This window comes from Vipera berus (assembly GCF_964194415.1).
Source record: "Vipera berus genome assembly, chromosome: Z".
Lineage (NCBI taxonomy): Eukaryota > Metazoa > Chordata > Lepidosauria > Squamata > Viperidae > Vipera > Vipera berus.
Genome location: NC_138205.1, coordinates 114,264,882 through 114,279,960, shown reverse-complemented (window position 1 = coordinate 114,279,960; position 15,079 = coordinate 114,264,882). Strand labels below are relative to the sequence as shown.

At 33.3% G+C, this 15,079-nt stretch overlaps 1 protein-coding gene across 7 annotated transcripts in view; it reads left to right on the top strand.

Annotated features, from left to right (window-relative positions):
• EPC1 (enhancer of polycomb homolog 1) overlaps window positions 1–14,401 on the top strand; it is a 56,563-nt gene extending 42,162 nt beyond the window's left edge. For 5 of the 7 annotated variants that reach the window (XM_081346536.1, XM_081346535.1, XM_081346538.1 and 2 more), the window contains 5 exons: window positions 509–855; window positions 10,201–10,319; window positions 11,438–11,579; window positions 11,708–12,068; window positions 13,392–14,401. In XM_081346536.1, coding sequence (XP_081202662.1) covers window positions 509–855; window positions 10,201–10,319; window positions 11,438–11,579; window positions 11,708–12,068; window positions 13,392–13,464 — 1,042 coding nt within the window. In that variant the 3' untranslated portion in view covers window positions 13,465–14,401. Of the gene's footprint in view, window positions 1–508; window positions 856–9,709; window positions 9,811–10,200; window positions 10,320–10,367; window positions 10,485–11,437; window positions 11,580–11,707; window positions 12,069–13,391 lie in introns of those variants that run through there. The other 2 variants (XR_014028718.1, XR_014028719.1) reach the window with 2 other exon arrangements.
• The last annotated feature ends 678 nt before the right edge of the window (window positions 14,402–15,079 follow it).

Here is a 15,079-nt window from a genome sequence, read left to right as displayed (position 1 = left end):
ATTTTGGGCTCAATTGTGCTTGAAAATCAAGGACTACCTATATGTAACTCTTAAATAGGGCTGAACTTATTTAAAAATGATTTGAAAGAACTGTTTTTTACCTCAGCTAAGCATAAAATCTCTTTACAATATCTTAAAAAACCCAGGTTTCTTTCAGGTTTCCCCATAAGCCTATTATTAATTCCCATTAAGAAATTCGTTTTAGTCTATCCCTTAAGTATTAGCGTCTTATTTCATGCTAATGTGGAAGCATGAAAAGAGACATAAGTAGAATGGCAATAGAGGGCTTTCATAGGGACTCTTACCATTTCTTCCAAATAATTTTCAAATTGTATATAACACTCCTGTAAATGTTTTTCCAATGGTTGAAACAGCCAATTCGAAAAATATTTTCACACAGAATTTCCTTGCTATTTTTTCTTAAGAGTTTAAAAATAATGTTTGGATGAAGATAGGAATAACACTTTGGCTAGTATGTGATTAAAAATAATCTTCTTTCTATTTTTAGGGTGCTCCTGGACCGAGCATATTCAGAGAACAACAGTGCATTCTGTCAGCTGGATTCAGAAACACTTTCCTCACACTCTTCAGTCAATCAAATTGCCAATACCTCAGAAACAAATACCTCGGACAGATATTTATCTAAAGACCTCAGTCAGATACTAGTCAATATCAAATCACGTAGATGGCGTCATTTTAGGCCTCGGACACCAACCCTACATGACAGTGATAATGATGAACTTTCATATAGGAAATTGCACAGGAGTGTTAATCGAGCAGGCACAGCACAACCTGGGACCCAGACATGCAGTACCTCTTTTCAAAGTAAAGATAGCAGTGGTGCAGCACACTTTGGTATGTTGATTTTGACAAATATAATTCTAAAAGTATTGTTGCCGAAAGCCTAATTTTTATTTATTTATTCCCTATTTTCCGATAGTGGTTGATGTTTATGCTGCATGTTTAAATGCCATGCTAAAGTTAAAGATTGATATAGTAAATTTGGTCCAGATTTAGTTTGTACTTTAATTATAGCTATACTGTAATAATAGCTGTATTGAATCCAATCCATTTTGTTTTCAAATTTTTGGTAGAATTATATAGAGTTCATTCCTTACATTTCTTATTTATTTTTGTTGTTTTATTTATATTTATCAGTTTTGACCATTTATAATTTGATATTAAGAATGCAAAATAAGGAATTGATTTGAAATGTTCAAAACATCAACACTTAAAATCCAAAATTTAGTGATATACACAATCATGAAAAGTCATGCTGGTTTAAAAGACCAACTTATCAGTTATATTTTATCAGCACAAAAAGTTTGGTGAGCACCACTGAAAATTCCAGCCTGTAGCCCTTTGGCAGTGTAAATACCCATTTAATCAGATCTTAAAGAGATGGTATAAATAAAAAATTTTTTTGAGAAGCCATTAATATGTTGAAAGGATGCAATTCTATCCTGAATTCTTGTAAAAGGATCTTGTTTTTTTTTAAAGTCTTACAAATGATGTCTAAAAGTGAACAGGAATATTATTTTAAGACTACAGTGAGGGAGATATTTTTTGGAAGTTCAGAATTATATTTATAAACTGTAAACTTCGATGAGTCAAGCAGCCTAGGATACGGCCTTTTGATTGAAGCGCATTGGTATAGAATTCTGGAAGCAGTTGCTAAGACTTGTGTTGGTTAAATATGTAATTTGCAAATGTAAATCTTGAGAGTGTAATGTTTCAATTGTGGTCATCATCTTTTGTTATCTTCTGTAACTGATATAACACCTTTTAAATTCTGTTGGAACGGTTCTGTAGCACTGGATATCTGTTTTTTAAATAAAAGACAAGGAAATCATCTCTAACATGGATGAATAAAAAGATATATATAATAATGGCCGTAGCAATTTTATTAAGACTTTTGGTCATTTCAGTTGTTGAATCATTTTCTTTATTATAATTGCTTTTTTATAAGTTTTTTATTTTTCCATTATTACATTCACATATTTGAAAAACAACGTGGTGGTTGAGTACAATAATTCCATTACATTTAAATATCATCAATACAAATCTCAAAGAATTGCAGTAACTAATTCCCTATCTTTCCTACTTAATATGTACTGTCTCATATTCATATCAATACAGTTCTTATTCTATCTATCAAGCAGAAAATAGCTTTCTAACATTCATCAATAGTCTTCAGTTAATTAATTTAACATTCAGTTTTTTAGACAGTCAATGACCTAATAGATTTTTCTTAATTCTAATTTTCCATTAATATTTTAAATTTAATGTTTAATCTTTATCATTTTCAAATTTAAGTGACCCCAATTTCTTTTGCGCTTCCCCCACAGTCTAGTGTTCAGGATACACATCTATATAGATTTTCACCGCCTAGAGCAACAAATTAATAATACAATACCAATTAATAATACAAAGTAATATTCTTATTTTCTTGTAATCCTCAAATTTAATAACCCAGATTTCTTTTGTTTCCACGTTTAGTATTTCTTCTTTTTTCCTCTTTATGTCTACTATCTCATATTTAAGACTATTTTTACTATTAGCATTATACCACTGACCATTAATGTTTATACTTCAAAATTTTACTTAACCAAAATTTTTCTTTTTCTCAACTCATAACAATATGTTATATTCAAATCTTAGTTGTTTTAACATTCAATCTTTTAGCCGATCAGTTATCCAATAAGCTTTTCCCAGTTTTAATTTCCCCTTAAAATTCCAAATTTTTAATTAAGTACAATTCCTTTATCACAATTCCTCACAAAGTCTAGTATTTAGGATACACATCTTATATATAGATTCTTACCATCTACAACAAATTAATAACAATATAATGTTCTTATTTTAGTATTTATACTTCTAAATTTTGCGTGACCAAAATTTTCTTCAAATCATTACAATGTCTTATCTTCAGAATACATGTCTTATCTATTTGAGTATATTCTATTTTAAATACCTTGTGTGAATCACAACCCTGTTCCTTTTCAGTCTTATTCTAGTTTGCTTTCTTTGCCAAATCATTTTCCGTAACTGCTTTTAAATCATCAAACAGATTTCCTTGTATTGTTGTGGCTATTGTTTGGCTTTGAAAAGGCCATCCAATTGCCATTTTTTGAGCAGATCTAGCAGGTCTCCTTGATTTTCAATCTCAACGTGATTGTCCCGAAGTGTTTATCTTCTTTCATCTGTTTTTCTTTTTGATCCTCAGGTTGCTTCAGATGTATCAATTTCTTTTCTGTATCTTCCATCATCTGTACTTGTTGAATAGTTAAATCTTCTGTCATAGTATTTGATTTTTCATTTTTTTTCTGTAGAATTCTATTTAGATAATTCTTCAGTTGTAGTCATAATTGAGTTTGCAGGCTGCTTTCTTGTTTTTTCCTGCCATTTCTTATTTCATCACCAGCTGTGAGAAGAGTTTGAACAATCGCTTTTAACATGCAAAGAGTTTGCTCCTAATTTTTCTCTGTAGAAAAAAATCATTCCTGTTCTTCCATTGTAGTTTATTAAACTAAAAGCTTACAGTTAGAACATCCACTAAGTGAGGAGCAAAGCTAAATTTCTTGCAGCTGGTGCTTCAAGGTTGAACGTATCCTATCTATTTTCTAAGCTGTCAACAAGTCTCTCTTAAACAATAACAGGTTTCAATCTCAAGTTTAGCCACAAGATGTCACCCCATAGTTGTTTTGATCTTTTCAGTTTTTTTCTTCTACTTTAAAAGAAAAAACAACCCAGGTCTTCAGTAAGAATAAAGATCAGGGGGAAAAATGAATAGAAAATTGAAAATCTTACAATCCACCAGTTTTAGAAAATATTCGGATCCTAGTATTTTTTTAATGTTTTTAAACTCCCTTGGGTAGTTGGTCACTGCTGTTTGTGGAGGGAGGGCTAAAATCTCCCTTCCCTCACCACAGGGGGGAAAAGTACTTTAGCAGCTTATGCAAGTAGGTAATTAATTAGGATGTAAGAGAGGTAGATCTCACCCAGTCTCTTCCACGCTGCTTTAGAATTCCCAGATGGTAGGTGTGACTTCGGCTGTCTGCAGCCTTGTGACGGTCCATATCTCTATGTTCGGTCTTTCGTCCACCGGTTTGGAGGAATTCTAACAGGAGAGTTACCGCTCTTCTGCGATGGCCCCTCCTTGCTGGTTGCCTCTCTGGGGCAGCTTTCTACCCTTTTCAGGGTCCCCCAGCAGTACGAAACTGAACGTGGAAGACGAGACTTGTCTTCCGAGCGTCCATGGCGGCCGCACAAAGATTCAAAGCTTATTTTTATAACTAATTTCATCACTGTTTGAATTACATAATTGATTCCAGACAGAAGTATGAGGATATTGGAATAGTATTTCATATGAATATAAAATAAGTTAGAACTCTTGAACCACCAAAGAAAACCATCTTAACATATTCGTCTTATCTTGGCAGATCTTCATTATAGCTGCCTGTCCTGCTCTACAGTAGTGGCCAAAATTGTGGAAACCTTTTGGGAAAAGTGTTTTTTGAAGTTTGATGGTTAATAACACCACTTTTGTTTTTTTGGAGTAGTACCATAAAATTATATACCAATGGAAAGATAATTTAATCAAGAATGTAATGCAAAATAGTTTGTTCAATTATCTGTACTGTATTCTATGAAAAGTTATAGCCAAATAACCAGAAAAAGGAAGCACAACTTGCTTAGGTTGATATCAAGTAGCTTTCCTTCATCTGATTGTAGCCAATGAACATGTTTAGGGAGAGAATCAGGTGTCATCTTGTTTTGACAATGAGCCAATCAGATCACGAGTAGGATTCAGTTGTTGATATCATGTATTGAATCTGAGAGGAGGACATTTGCCAGTGTGTTATGTGATCGCTATCAAGTTGATTGCGTTTTTTTTTCTTCTTTCATTTAGTGAACTTGTAAAACGTAATAAAATTAAAGTAACAGTGCAAAGAGTTGACTGCTTGCCCAGAAAGCAATGTAAAATAGTATTATTAAGTGAACAAGGCTACAGTTATAAACAAATTAGAAGAAAAATTGGTGGAAACGTAACCAAAGGTGGCATTTCTAAATCTTTCCCAAAAGATTTCCACAATTTTGGCCTCTACTGTAATGAGTGCCTGCTGCTGTATTGTTGTTGGGGTTTTTTGTTCCACCTGGAATAAATAGCTTACATAACTAGGAAACATTAGAAACTATAACTAAAGAAAAACTAGAATTTGACTATAAACTCGGAAATAATTTTAAATATATTCTACAGTTTTCATAAACCTGGTTCATAAGCTGACTGTCTCAAAGTGTGCAGTAAGGACTTTTGATGTTACAATTCAGTCATGAAACTTTAAACAAAGCTTCCAAATTATGTAGTTTTCCCCTTCTTCCCATTTTTACAAGCCAATTTCATATTTGTCATTATTCAGAAAAGTCACAGTTTGCAGCTGTTACTGAATATGGCAAATTGTTTGTGTTTCTTTTCCAACCTAAATTGAAAACAAGTTATAAAATACTAGATTGTAATGAACTGTATTCATTTGTGCCAGTAAACTGCTATTTATTCAGTGAAAAATGTCATAGAAAGAATGTGTTTTTGTAATCATGCCATTGTGGATCAGGAGGTCTTTCTTAATGAAACTCATGCTTAGTCATTTTGTCAGTTAATGCTGTGTTCTTTATCTGGGATTTTCCTTGAGGACTACTAGGAAACTAGCTAGTCCATAATGCTCTGGTGTGTGTAGTTACAGGCATAGCCCAATACACCATTTATTAATTCATTTATGAAAATGTATATGGCCGTCCAACTCACTCAGTCTAGGCTGTTTATAAAACTCTTGTAACACTGCTGCTCCTTAATCTGCATTGTGGACTTCTGGGTACAATTCGAGGCCCTATTGATCATCTAAAAATCCCTTCAGGATATAGGGCCTGAATATCTGTGGGACAGCACCTCTCCACTATTCTCTGTCCTTCCTATAAGATCGAAAAAGATCTTATCCTATGAGGCTCATCAACAAAGTAGCAGCATCTTATGAGACTCCATAAGTAAGCTGCCTTTTTTGTCATAACGCACCTTTGGAACAGTATCCTCCTCTCTACCAAAACCACGCGGAAACAGAGGTTACAAGTAGAAAAAAATTAATTATGCCTGAATATTGGAAAGTGAGAAGAGTATGATGGCTCAGCCGCTAAAGACACTGAGCTTTTGTGAGCTGGAAAGCTGACGGTCCAGGTTTGAGACCCTTTACTTTCCCAACTCCTGGCCATCCTTGGTGGAGCAGTGGGCTAATGTCTCCTTAAGTAACACCAGCTGCCTGCAATTAGTGCAGGTTCGAGTCCCACCAGGCTCAAGGTTGACTCAGCCTTCCATCCTTCCGAGGTAGGTAAAATGAGGACCCAGATTGTTGGGGGCAATAAGCTGACTTTGTAAAAATGCCGCTGGGGGGGGCGGAAGCCCTAATAAGCAGGCATATACATAGAATGAAGGCTATTGCTAAGCACATTGATTTGTGCTTCTTAGATTGTAAAGCGCCCTGAGTCTTCGGAGAAGGGCGGGATATAAATGGGATTAAAAAAAGTTCAAAAACATGCAAATGCGAATAAATAGGCACCACTTCAGTTGGAAGGTTACAGTTCAGACAACTCTGGCTCCCTTGGCTAAGAAACAGATGAGCATCTCTCCCTAGAGTTTGACACAACTGTACAGGGAAACCTTTACCTATGGGAAAGTGAAAACAAATGGGAATTAAAACCATCCATAGTATTTGAGGAAAAGTCTTGAAATAAGGAATATTTTTAAACATTGAACAACATTGAAATCCAAATCTTAATTTTAAAAACAGTATGTATTTATAATGTACACTGAAGTTAAACTTTAGTTTTAATAATCATTCACATCAAATGATTAAATTTCTATGTAATAGCAATAGCAGTTAGATTTATATACCGTTTCACAGTGCATTACAACCCCTCTCTAAGCGGTTTTTAGAGTCAGCACGTTGTCCCCAACAATCTGGGTTCTCTTAGCGACCTCTTAGCAAATAGGGTGATCACACCCTATTTAAGGCAGTCTTTTAAAATGTTTGTATATATTCTGTAGTTGTATAAATTATTTGATCTCACTGCAAAAATAATTCCTTAACTGAAAGCTTAAGTAACATTCTGATCAGAAAGGGTGTACAAACTTAAGAGATGTTTAATTGTCCAAGGTAAAAGCTTATTTGCTGTCATGATAATATCCTGTCTTCTTTTGATGGTAGTCTTATAAAGGCAATGATCCAATAACACGTTACTGCCTTTATATTGTCTTTTCATACTGCAGTTCATTTCCTGCCTTAACTTTTAATAAACCATTTTCTTCTCTATGATCTAGGTTAGTTTTAGATTAGCAAAGATTGTTTTCTGATTTGTTATTGACATAATCTCACATGAGCTGAAAAAGTACCATTGGCCCAAATGAGCTTCATTGGATAGATGGAAAATATTTTCCACATATAGGAATTATTATTCTCTTAATCATTTTGTTAAACTGAACAGTACTTATGGAAAAACATTCGATTATTAGTATTTTCTCAGGTTTCGTAATATTTAAATTATAAATAATTCATACAGGAGAAAAAGCAAATAGAATAATCAGATTTTTTAAATTCTTTAAAATCAAGGTGTTTTGCAAGCATATTCTTCAGGGCAGTTTTCATGTGTTTATTTGCACTGCTGTTTTCCTCAATAAATTCTGCACAGATAATGTGTGCTTCTACCAAGACTTAGTACCAAGACAATGTTTCAAATTAAAACAAATTCATTGGGCAGCCCTGAAATGTTTCTTTAAAAAGGTTCAAGTTCAAAACAGAATACTTCATATTAGTAACAAAGCTGTTTTAACTTTGGAGCACTTCCAAAATGTTGGAAATAGCTTGGTACACAGGTAGTCCTGAACTTACGACAGTTCACTTAGTAACTGTTCAAAATTACAATGGCATTGAAAAAAGTGACTTATGACTGTTTTTCACACTTACAAACATTGCAATATCTCCGTGGTTATGTACTGAAAATTTGGATATCTGTCGACTTGTCTCATAGTTATGATGGTTGGAGCATCCTGGGATCATGTTATCACCTTTTGCAACCTTTTGACCAGCAATGTCAATGGAGAAGCCAAATTCACTTCACAACCATGTTACTAACGTAACAACTGCAATGATTCACTTAACAACTGACAAGCAAGTTGTGACTATACAAATTGAATTAATACACTTTAAAACTATCATAATTAATTGTGCACATTTCAATAGGGTCTCTGTACACTGACCATTTCAGTTTGCATACTTCTAATCCTTAAACATATATGCAAATATGGGCATGCCTGAATGAACCTAAGTATCCTAATTTTATTTAGAATCAAGCATTTAAAAAACTATATTTTAAAATTCAGATATACACTTAGGGGAAGAAGTTTTTTTAAAAATTATAAATGTGAATTTATATGAGCTGGAACAAAAAAACCCCTACATATACAATTGTTTTTGTTGGGGGAAAATATACCTGATTTGTGTATTCCATACAATTTTGGCTTACACATCTGAAACCATTGTTTCATTTGTCACATGAAAAATCATTTTTGAAACCAAACTTTTCAATAGCAATTTAATACAGATCAGAATCCACTTATTTAAAATGGAAAAAAAATTCTAAGCATTCCTAAGGAACTCTGTGTTATAACCAGTACATTTATCCTATTACTTTCTCTCTTTTATGAGTGTATATAAGCTGTGAAATCAGATGAAGAAAGTCTACCAACGTGAACAGTGATGTGAAATACTGCATAAGTATTTTTTGGTTTGGAAGTTAATTTATATTAGGTTTTGTCCAATAAACACCTGATATATGCTGTAGCTACCAAATACACACATTTTCTTATGTATACATTTTCAGTGGAATGGAATTAAGAATTTGGGAATTAATATGAATATCTAATTATTATCCTGATGAATTTCTTCCACCACTGTATCCTTAACAACATTTTTGTATAGGCTTTTCATTACATATTTCAAAAGTAAATACCACAAACAGTTACATTAGCATAATTGTATGTTATACAATATTTAAACAGATGAATATTAAGGCTGCATCCAGCCAAATCTGTTTCAAACGTAAATGTTTTTGCTGCAATTTAAAGCCTAAAAACCATCATTCTTTGATAACTGGGGGTGAGAGAAAGGAAATAAAACTCAAAAACTCACTTTTTTCTACATTGGAATACACTTAGACCTATAGATAGGCAAAAGTTCTATGAAGGTTAGCTTGGGATGGTATTTATGAAGGTTGTTAATCAAAAGTGTATGGTGCACCAATGTGTTGCATTATTACATATTCTTTTTTAGTTCATTTTATGTGTATTGATTAGTGCAATACAAAATGATACATAAGTAATCTGTTTTTTAAACTTGGCATGAAATCTGTATTGTGCTGTCGTGTATGAAATTAAAAAGTAGGTTATAATTTTTAATTTTCTGACCAAGTTTCATCTAAAGTAATACCTATTAAAGTAAACTTTTGTATTTAAAACAAATTGAATTTGGAAAACTTGCCATATTCTAGAAACAAAGTTTAGAACTTATTATTCTGTCTAAATTCACAAAGTTGGCATTAGGGAGATTTTCATTAAGATGCAGTGAAACAAAAATTGCAATGAAACTTCTCTATTTTCTATTTTTAGAACTCTCCATAGACAATAAGTAGTATAATACAGTCTTTCTTCATTCCTCTGTAAATCAGCATAATCAACTCTGTTCTTATTGACTGGATTTTTTCTCCCAGGTGGGTTAATTGAGGGAAATTGAATTATTACAATGTACCATTTATATTCTAATACACACATACATGCATACATACATACATACATAAATTCTCAGTTAAATATCAATATTATCAACATATTTTAGCTGATGTATCAAAAATTATACTATGATAATCATAATACAGCAATTTGCTGTTCTATAACAGCAGTTCAGATGTTTATCCTGCATGGTTTACAACCAAGCTTTATTTTGGAAGTGCAGTTAGTATGAAATCCCACTAGAGCTGGAGTACTAAATAAATGTACTATGCTTAAGACCTGTGCATTTATAGAATTCTTTAAACTAAGGAATGCACATATTAGGTCTACATATTTTGATACAGTATTCTCTCATTTTATATTTTGTTCAGCATTTACAGCCGAACAATACCAGCATCATCAACAGCAACTGGCACTAATGCAGAAACAGCAGCTTGCACAAATTCATCAACAGCAAGCAAATAGTAATTCTTCTGCGAACGCTTCACAGGTGAGGGAATTGCCTGTACTATGATTTATTCCTCATTTTTTTCACCAGGAGTCATCTTTAATTCTCAACTGTTGCCATAACATCTTGCAACTAACCAACAGAAAAATGGCTTTCGTTTGAATCTTCATCTTAGCCTTACGCTAGTGTTTAGAAGTGATGCTACAGGTGAGTATAGATGGCACTACTGCTGCCCCTTGTATCAGAAAAAGAGGTGATTCAGCATTATAAATATGTAAGGGAGGAAAACAAGAATTGTCTTTTTGATGTGAACAACATTGCAATATTGAATGCATATTCCAGAGAAACAGAACTTGCATTACTGCTGGCAAGTCTTGATGGATACCACATGTATTCTAAAGAATGCTTTTAATTTACATTTGCATTCTCTTCTACCCTCAAATAAATTTACAGATCAATCCCTACATTATACATTTTAAAGTTTTCAGTGTTTTCAGAAAATAAAGCTTTTTATCTCATTAGTAATTAACTTAGGGTTAGAGCAAATAATCATGATATATATTATTTGACTGAGTTTATTGATTTATTTGTTTTAAAAATATAGGAAACTATGGTTTAAAAGGCTGAGAATATTTTTAATTTTAACTGGGTTTTAATTTTCTCAGGGTTTTATTTAATCTCTTTTAATTTATTTTAACGTTTGTATTGACTGTTTTTTAAATGCCCTGTAAACCGCCCTGAGTCCTTCGGGAAAGGGCGGTATATAAATCTAAATAAAATAAAATATAAATAAATAAAATAAAATGCCAGTGAAAAACCCTTTTTTATTTATTCAGAAAATACCAATAATTAATTTTATGGCTGTATATATACTTACTCATGCTACTAATCAAGTATTTGCTTGAAAAAAATGAAATGGGATTTTTAAGTAGATCTTTAGTGCATGCTTTTGTGGTTGTTATTCCTCTTAGGATTGTGTACTATTTCCTCCCCTACATTCTATACTATATACTATAGAGTAGTTTTGAAATTAAAAAAAAAACATTCCATACTTTCTCTTAACAGAAACTGGTGGCTTTTCCATTTCTATTGTTGGGCTCAGTGGTACATTATTGTGGTGTGTGATTTATAGCTTGATGTTATTTTTTTCTTGTTAAAAGGGTTTTAGTTCCAAGACATTGGATTCTGTCAGTGCTCAGTTTGCTGCTTCAGCCTTGGTTACATCAGAACAGCTCATGGGATTCAAAATGAAGGATGATGTGGTGCTTGGAATTGGGGTGAATGGCATCCTTCAAGCCTCAGGTAAGCAGTAATGATTGTAGTGTCAAAAAGTATAATTGCGTGTGGGTGGGGGAAGAGAGAGAGAGAGAGAGTTAAACTAATAATTGCCTATTGTCATTTGGGATGACTTACTTTTTCTTATTTCACAGGAGTATATAAGGGCTTACACTTCAGTAATACTACGCCTACAGCACTTGTACATACAAGCTCATCAACAGCAGGTTCAGCCTTGTTACAGCCTTCAAATATAACACAGACTTCAAGTTCCCCCAGTGCACTGAGTCACCAAGTAACTGCTGCCAATTCTCCAACAACTCAGGTTCTGTTTGGGAACAACATTAGATTAACTGTACCCTCATCTGTTGCCACTGCAAACTCTATTAATACGCTCAATGCACGGCACATACCTAGGACTCTAAATGCTGTTCCATCATCTGCCTTAAAGCTGGCTGCAGCAAACTGTCAGGTCCCCAAGGTGCCAGCCTCATCCTCTGTGGACACAATACCAAGGTAAGTTCTTTTCTTATACTTTGTCAGGTTGAAAAAGAAAAATTTTAAGCAAAATAGTATCGGTAGAAAATTCTTTCAAACTGTCTAATTTCTGCGTTAAGAAAGTGAAAATGGAAGTTCTATAATTAGAAATATTGAATACATTTATGATAAGTTTATCAAAAGTGGGATAGACTACTTTTTGTAAAACTTGATTTTCCAAAGAAAAGGGGTCTTTTTTGGTGCTGCTGAACAGAAAGCACCTAGAAAAGTCTTAATTAATTCACAGCTTCTAATTTTCATTGCTTTCATTTAATAAAATTTGAACCTCCTATTCATTTATTATAAAAGATTATAAAAAAATCTCACTTGTTATGTTTTTAATCTTATTCTCAGTTTTGTTTTTCATTTTTCTATTTTTGTTGTAGATTTGGGTATATTATATTATATTCCAAGTATATTAATACTAATACCTCCAACTTGGAGATGTGTATATAGTAATACTTGCAACATTAAGGTTGATGTGCTCAAGCCCTGAAAATAATAATCCATGTGATAAAATTACTGCTTATTGTCTCCTTCCCCCTAATCTTTTTTTTTCAACATTAAAATCAGTGTGCTGTAATCATTAACTTATTGGAATAGCTCTGAAGAGACTTGGGCCATCATTTGCCATGGGAGCTTTCTCAGATCAAACTACATTACATTGTGGTTGTTCTGCAGAAAAATGAGAACAGGGAGTGCTGTGGATACCACCTTCAGCTCCTGAAGAAAAAGCAGGATATAAATCTGACATGATTAAATAATAGGATAGGATATTACCTGGAAATTCCAGGTTTATAGATAGGAACTCAAATGAAAAAAATCCAGATTTTTCCACTGATTTCTTCAAGTTATTCAGGATTCACTTAAAGAATCCTACGTTTGCCTTTTTAATCATTTTTATTGATATTGTCATCATTGCCCCATTTGGAGGTTGGAGGGGATGATGTTAGATTAATTTACTTATATCCAATCCCGGCTACATTAAATCTGCAGGTAGTATTCTTTTCTTGGAGATGTTTAGGAATACATTGAATTGACCATCCAAAAATAAATTGATTATTAAATACTTATTTTAGATTGGTAGAATCTGTTGGAAATATAAATATTGGTTTATTTTTACACAATGTTTCCATAAGTATGAGACAATACAGATTTGAAAATGAGAAGAAATATATTACTACGCTACACCAAGTTCCAAAGATAAAAAATAAGCACTTTTACCATGTTCTTAAGAGTGGTTTTTTTCCTATTTAGATACTCAACCAATGTATTTATGTTCTCTCTACTTTTATATTTCAGGGAAAACCATGAAACAGAAAAGTCAGCACTGAACAATATAGCAGACAATACAGTAGCAATGGAGGTGACGTAGTTTCTGTAGTAACGAAACTTCAATCTTTGGGAACTTGTTTAGGTGCTATGCATCAGTAGCAATTTGAATGCAAGGGATGATGGAATGCAGCATATTGTATTTCCATGGCTGCTGTGGGGACTTGACAGCAATGCACATCTCTCATGCTTTGGTTTTTCTATTCTTACTGTTAATAGGAAAAAATCAATACCTGTAAATTAAGATGACAGCAATTATCTGTACAATACTGTGTATTTGTAATACCCTTGTATATATGTTACTTGAATACAGAACCGTTCATTTGTGATGCTTTGCACTTGGGGCAGGGGGGAGGGAGAATTGCAACAAAGTAAGAGTGTAAGAAGAGAGATTGTATAAAGATGAAGTGTCATGACATCATGTGCATGGTGCGGAACCTGCTGTTTTATCTATTTATTGTGCTGTGTTTACAGTTTTTGTACACTGTACCTTCATTGGTTCCTGTGCTGTAGTAAATGTGTTAGGTAGCTGTGGACTCCTTGGTATTTTGTAAATGGTATTAACATAACTTGGTTCCCCCTCTGGATCCTTGAGTTTTTTTGTGTATCATGTGAAAAATGGTGACATACATAATTTTTTTAAAAGGCATCAGTTTAAAAATGGGGAATGTACTACTCAATATGATCTTCCTGCTTTAAAATCACAAGGCAAGTAACAAGCTAAAAATGAAGTCTCATGGATTTTATTCAACTGACTAGCTCACTTGTGTGCAGTTTCTGGTACCTAAAAGCACTAAAGTTATGTTGCTGCTCTTCATATAGCCCCCTCTGTTGTCCCATTTTTATGCACCAAAATAGTGGTGTCAAATCAAGTATGCAAATGGAGTCCTTGCAACTGGAGTTTTATGTTGTCTCGCCATTCTTTTGATCACAAATTATATTTTTTATTGTGTAATTGTTATTAAAGACTTCATTCTTCACTTGTTCTTTTTGAAAAAATGGCTAAAAGGGAAAAGAATGCAGTAATTGCTGTACGTGTCTCATCATTCCAATTTCTAAAAACAGCCAGCTTTCCTTCCCCCACCCCCTTTTCTTTTAATAATCTCCAAAAGGCTGCAAGACCAGAACCACAACTGTTGGGTGCCTTTCTTTGGAAATATTTGCCCTCTCTTCTGTGAAGAGAATGGTACTTAGGACTCTACTACTAGTGCTTTGTCAGTACCGGTCTGAATGCCCATTCTGATGGCGTACATTATCTTTAAGGTTTTTAATCCCACCTGGAATTGTGATAGAATTCTCACAAAATAAACCCAGGGCATTACATGTTGACAGAAAAGTGTGTGGTGTGTTATACTAATTTCATTTTATGAATTTATTTATTCTCAGAGAATGTGATCCAAAACAGCTGAGCATGCTTGTTTTAAATTAAAATATTTTAAAAGTAATGCAGTAAATGAATTAATAGGGATCACTGATCAGTGGCTTCCAATAAAATGGGACAAAGAACTGATCTGGTTTGGATCTTAAGACTTGACTTCGAACTGGAGTGAAGCATTGGTGAATCATGCCTGGTACAAGAAGCCAAAGCAGAAAAAGATGTGTGTATGTGCTTTTTCAAAAATTTCTAGAATCTTTCAAAGTTCATGTTTACAAAAACA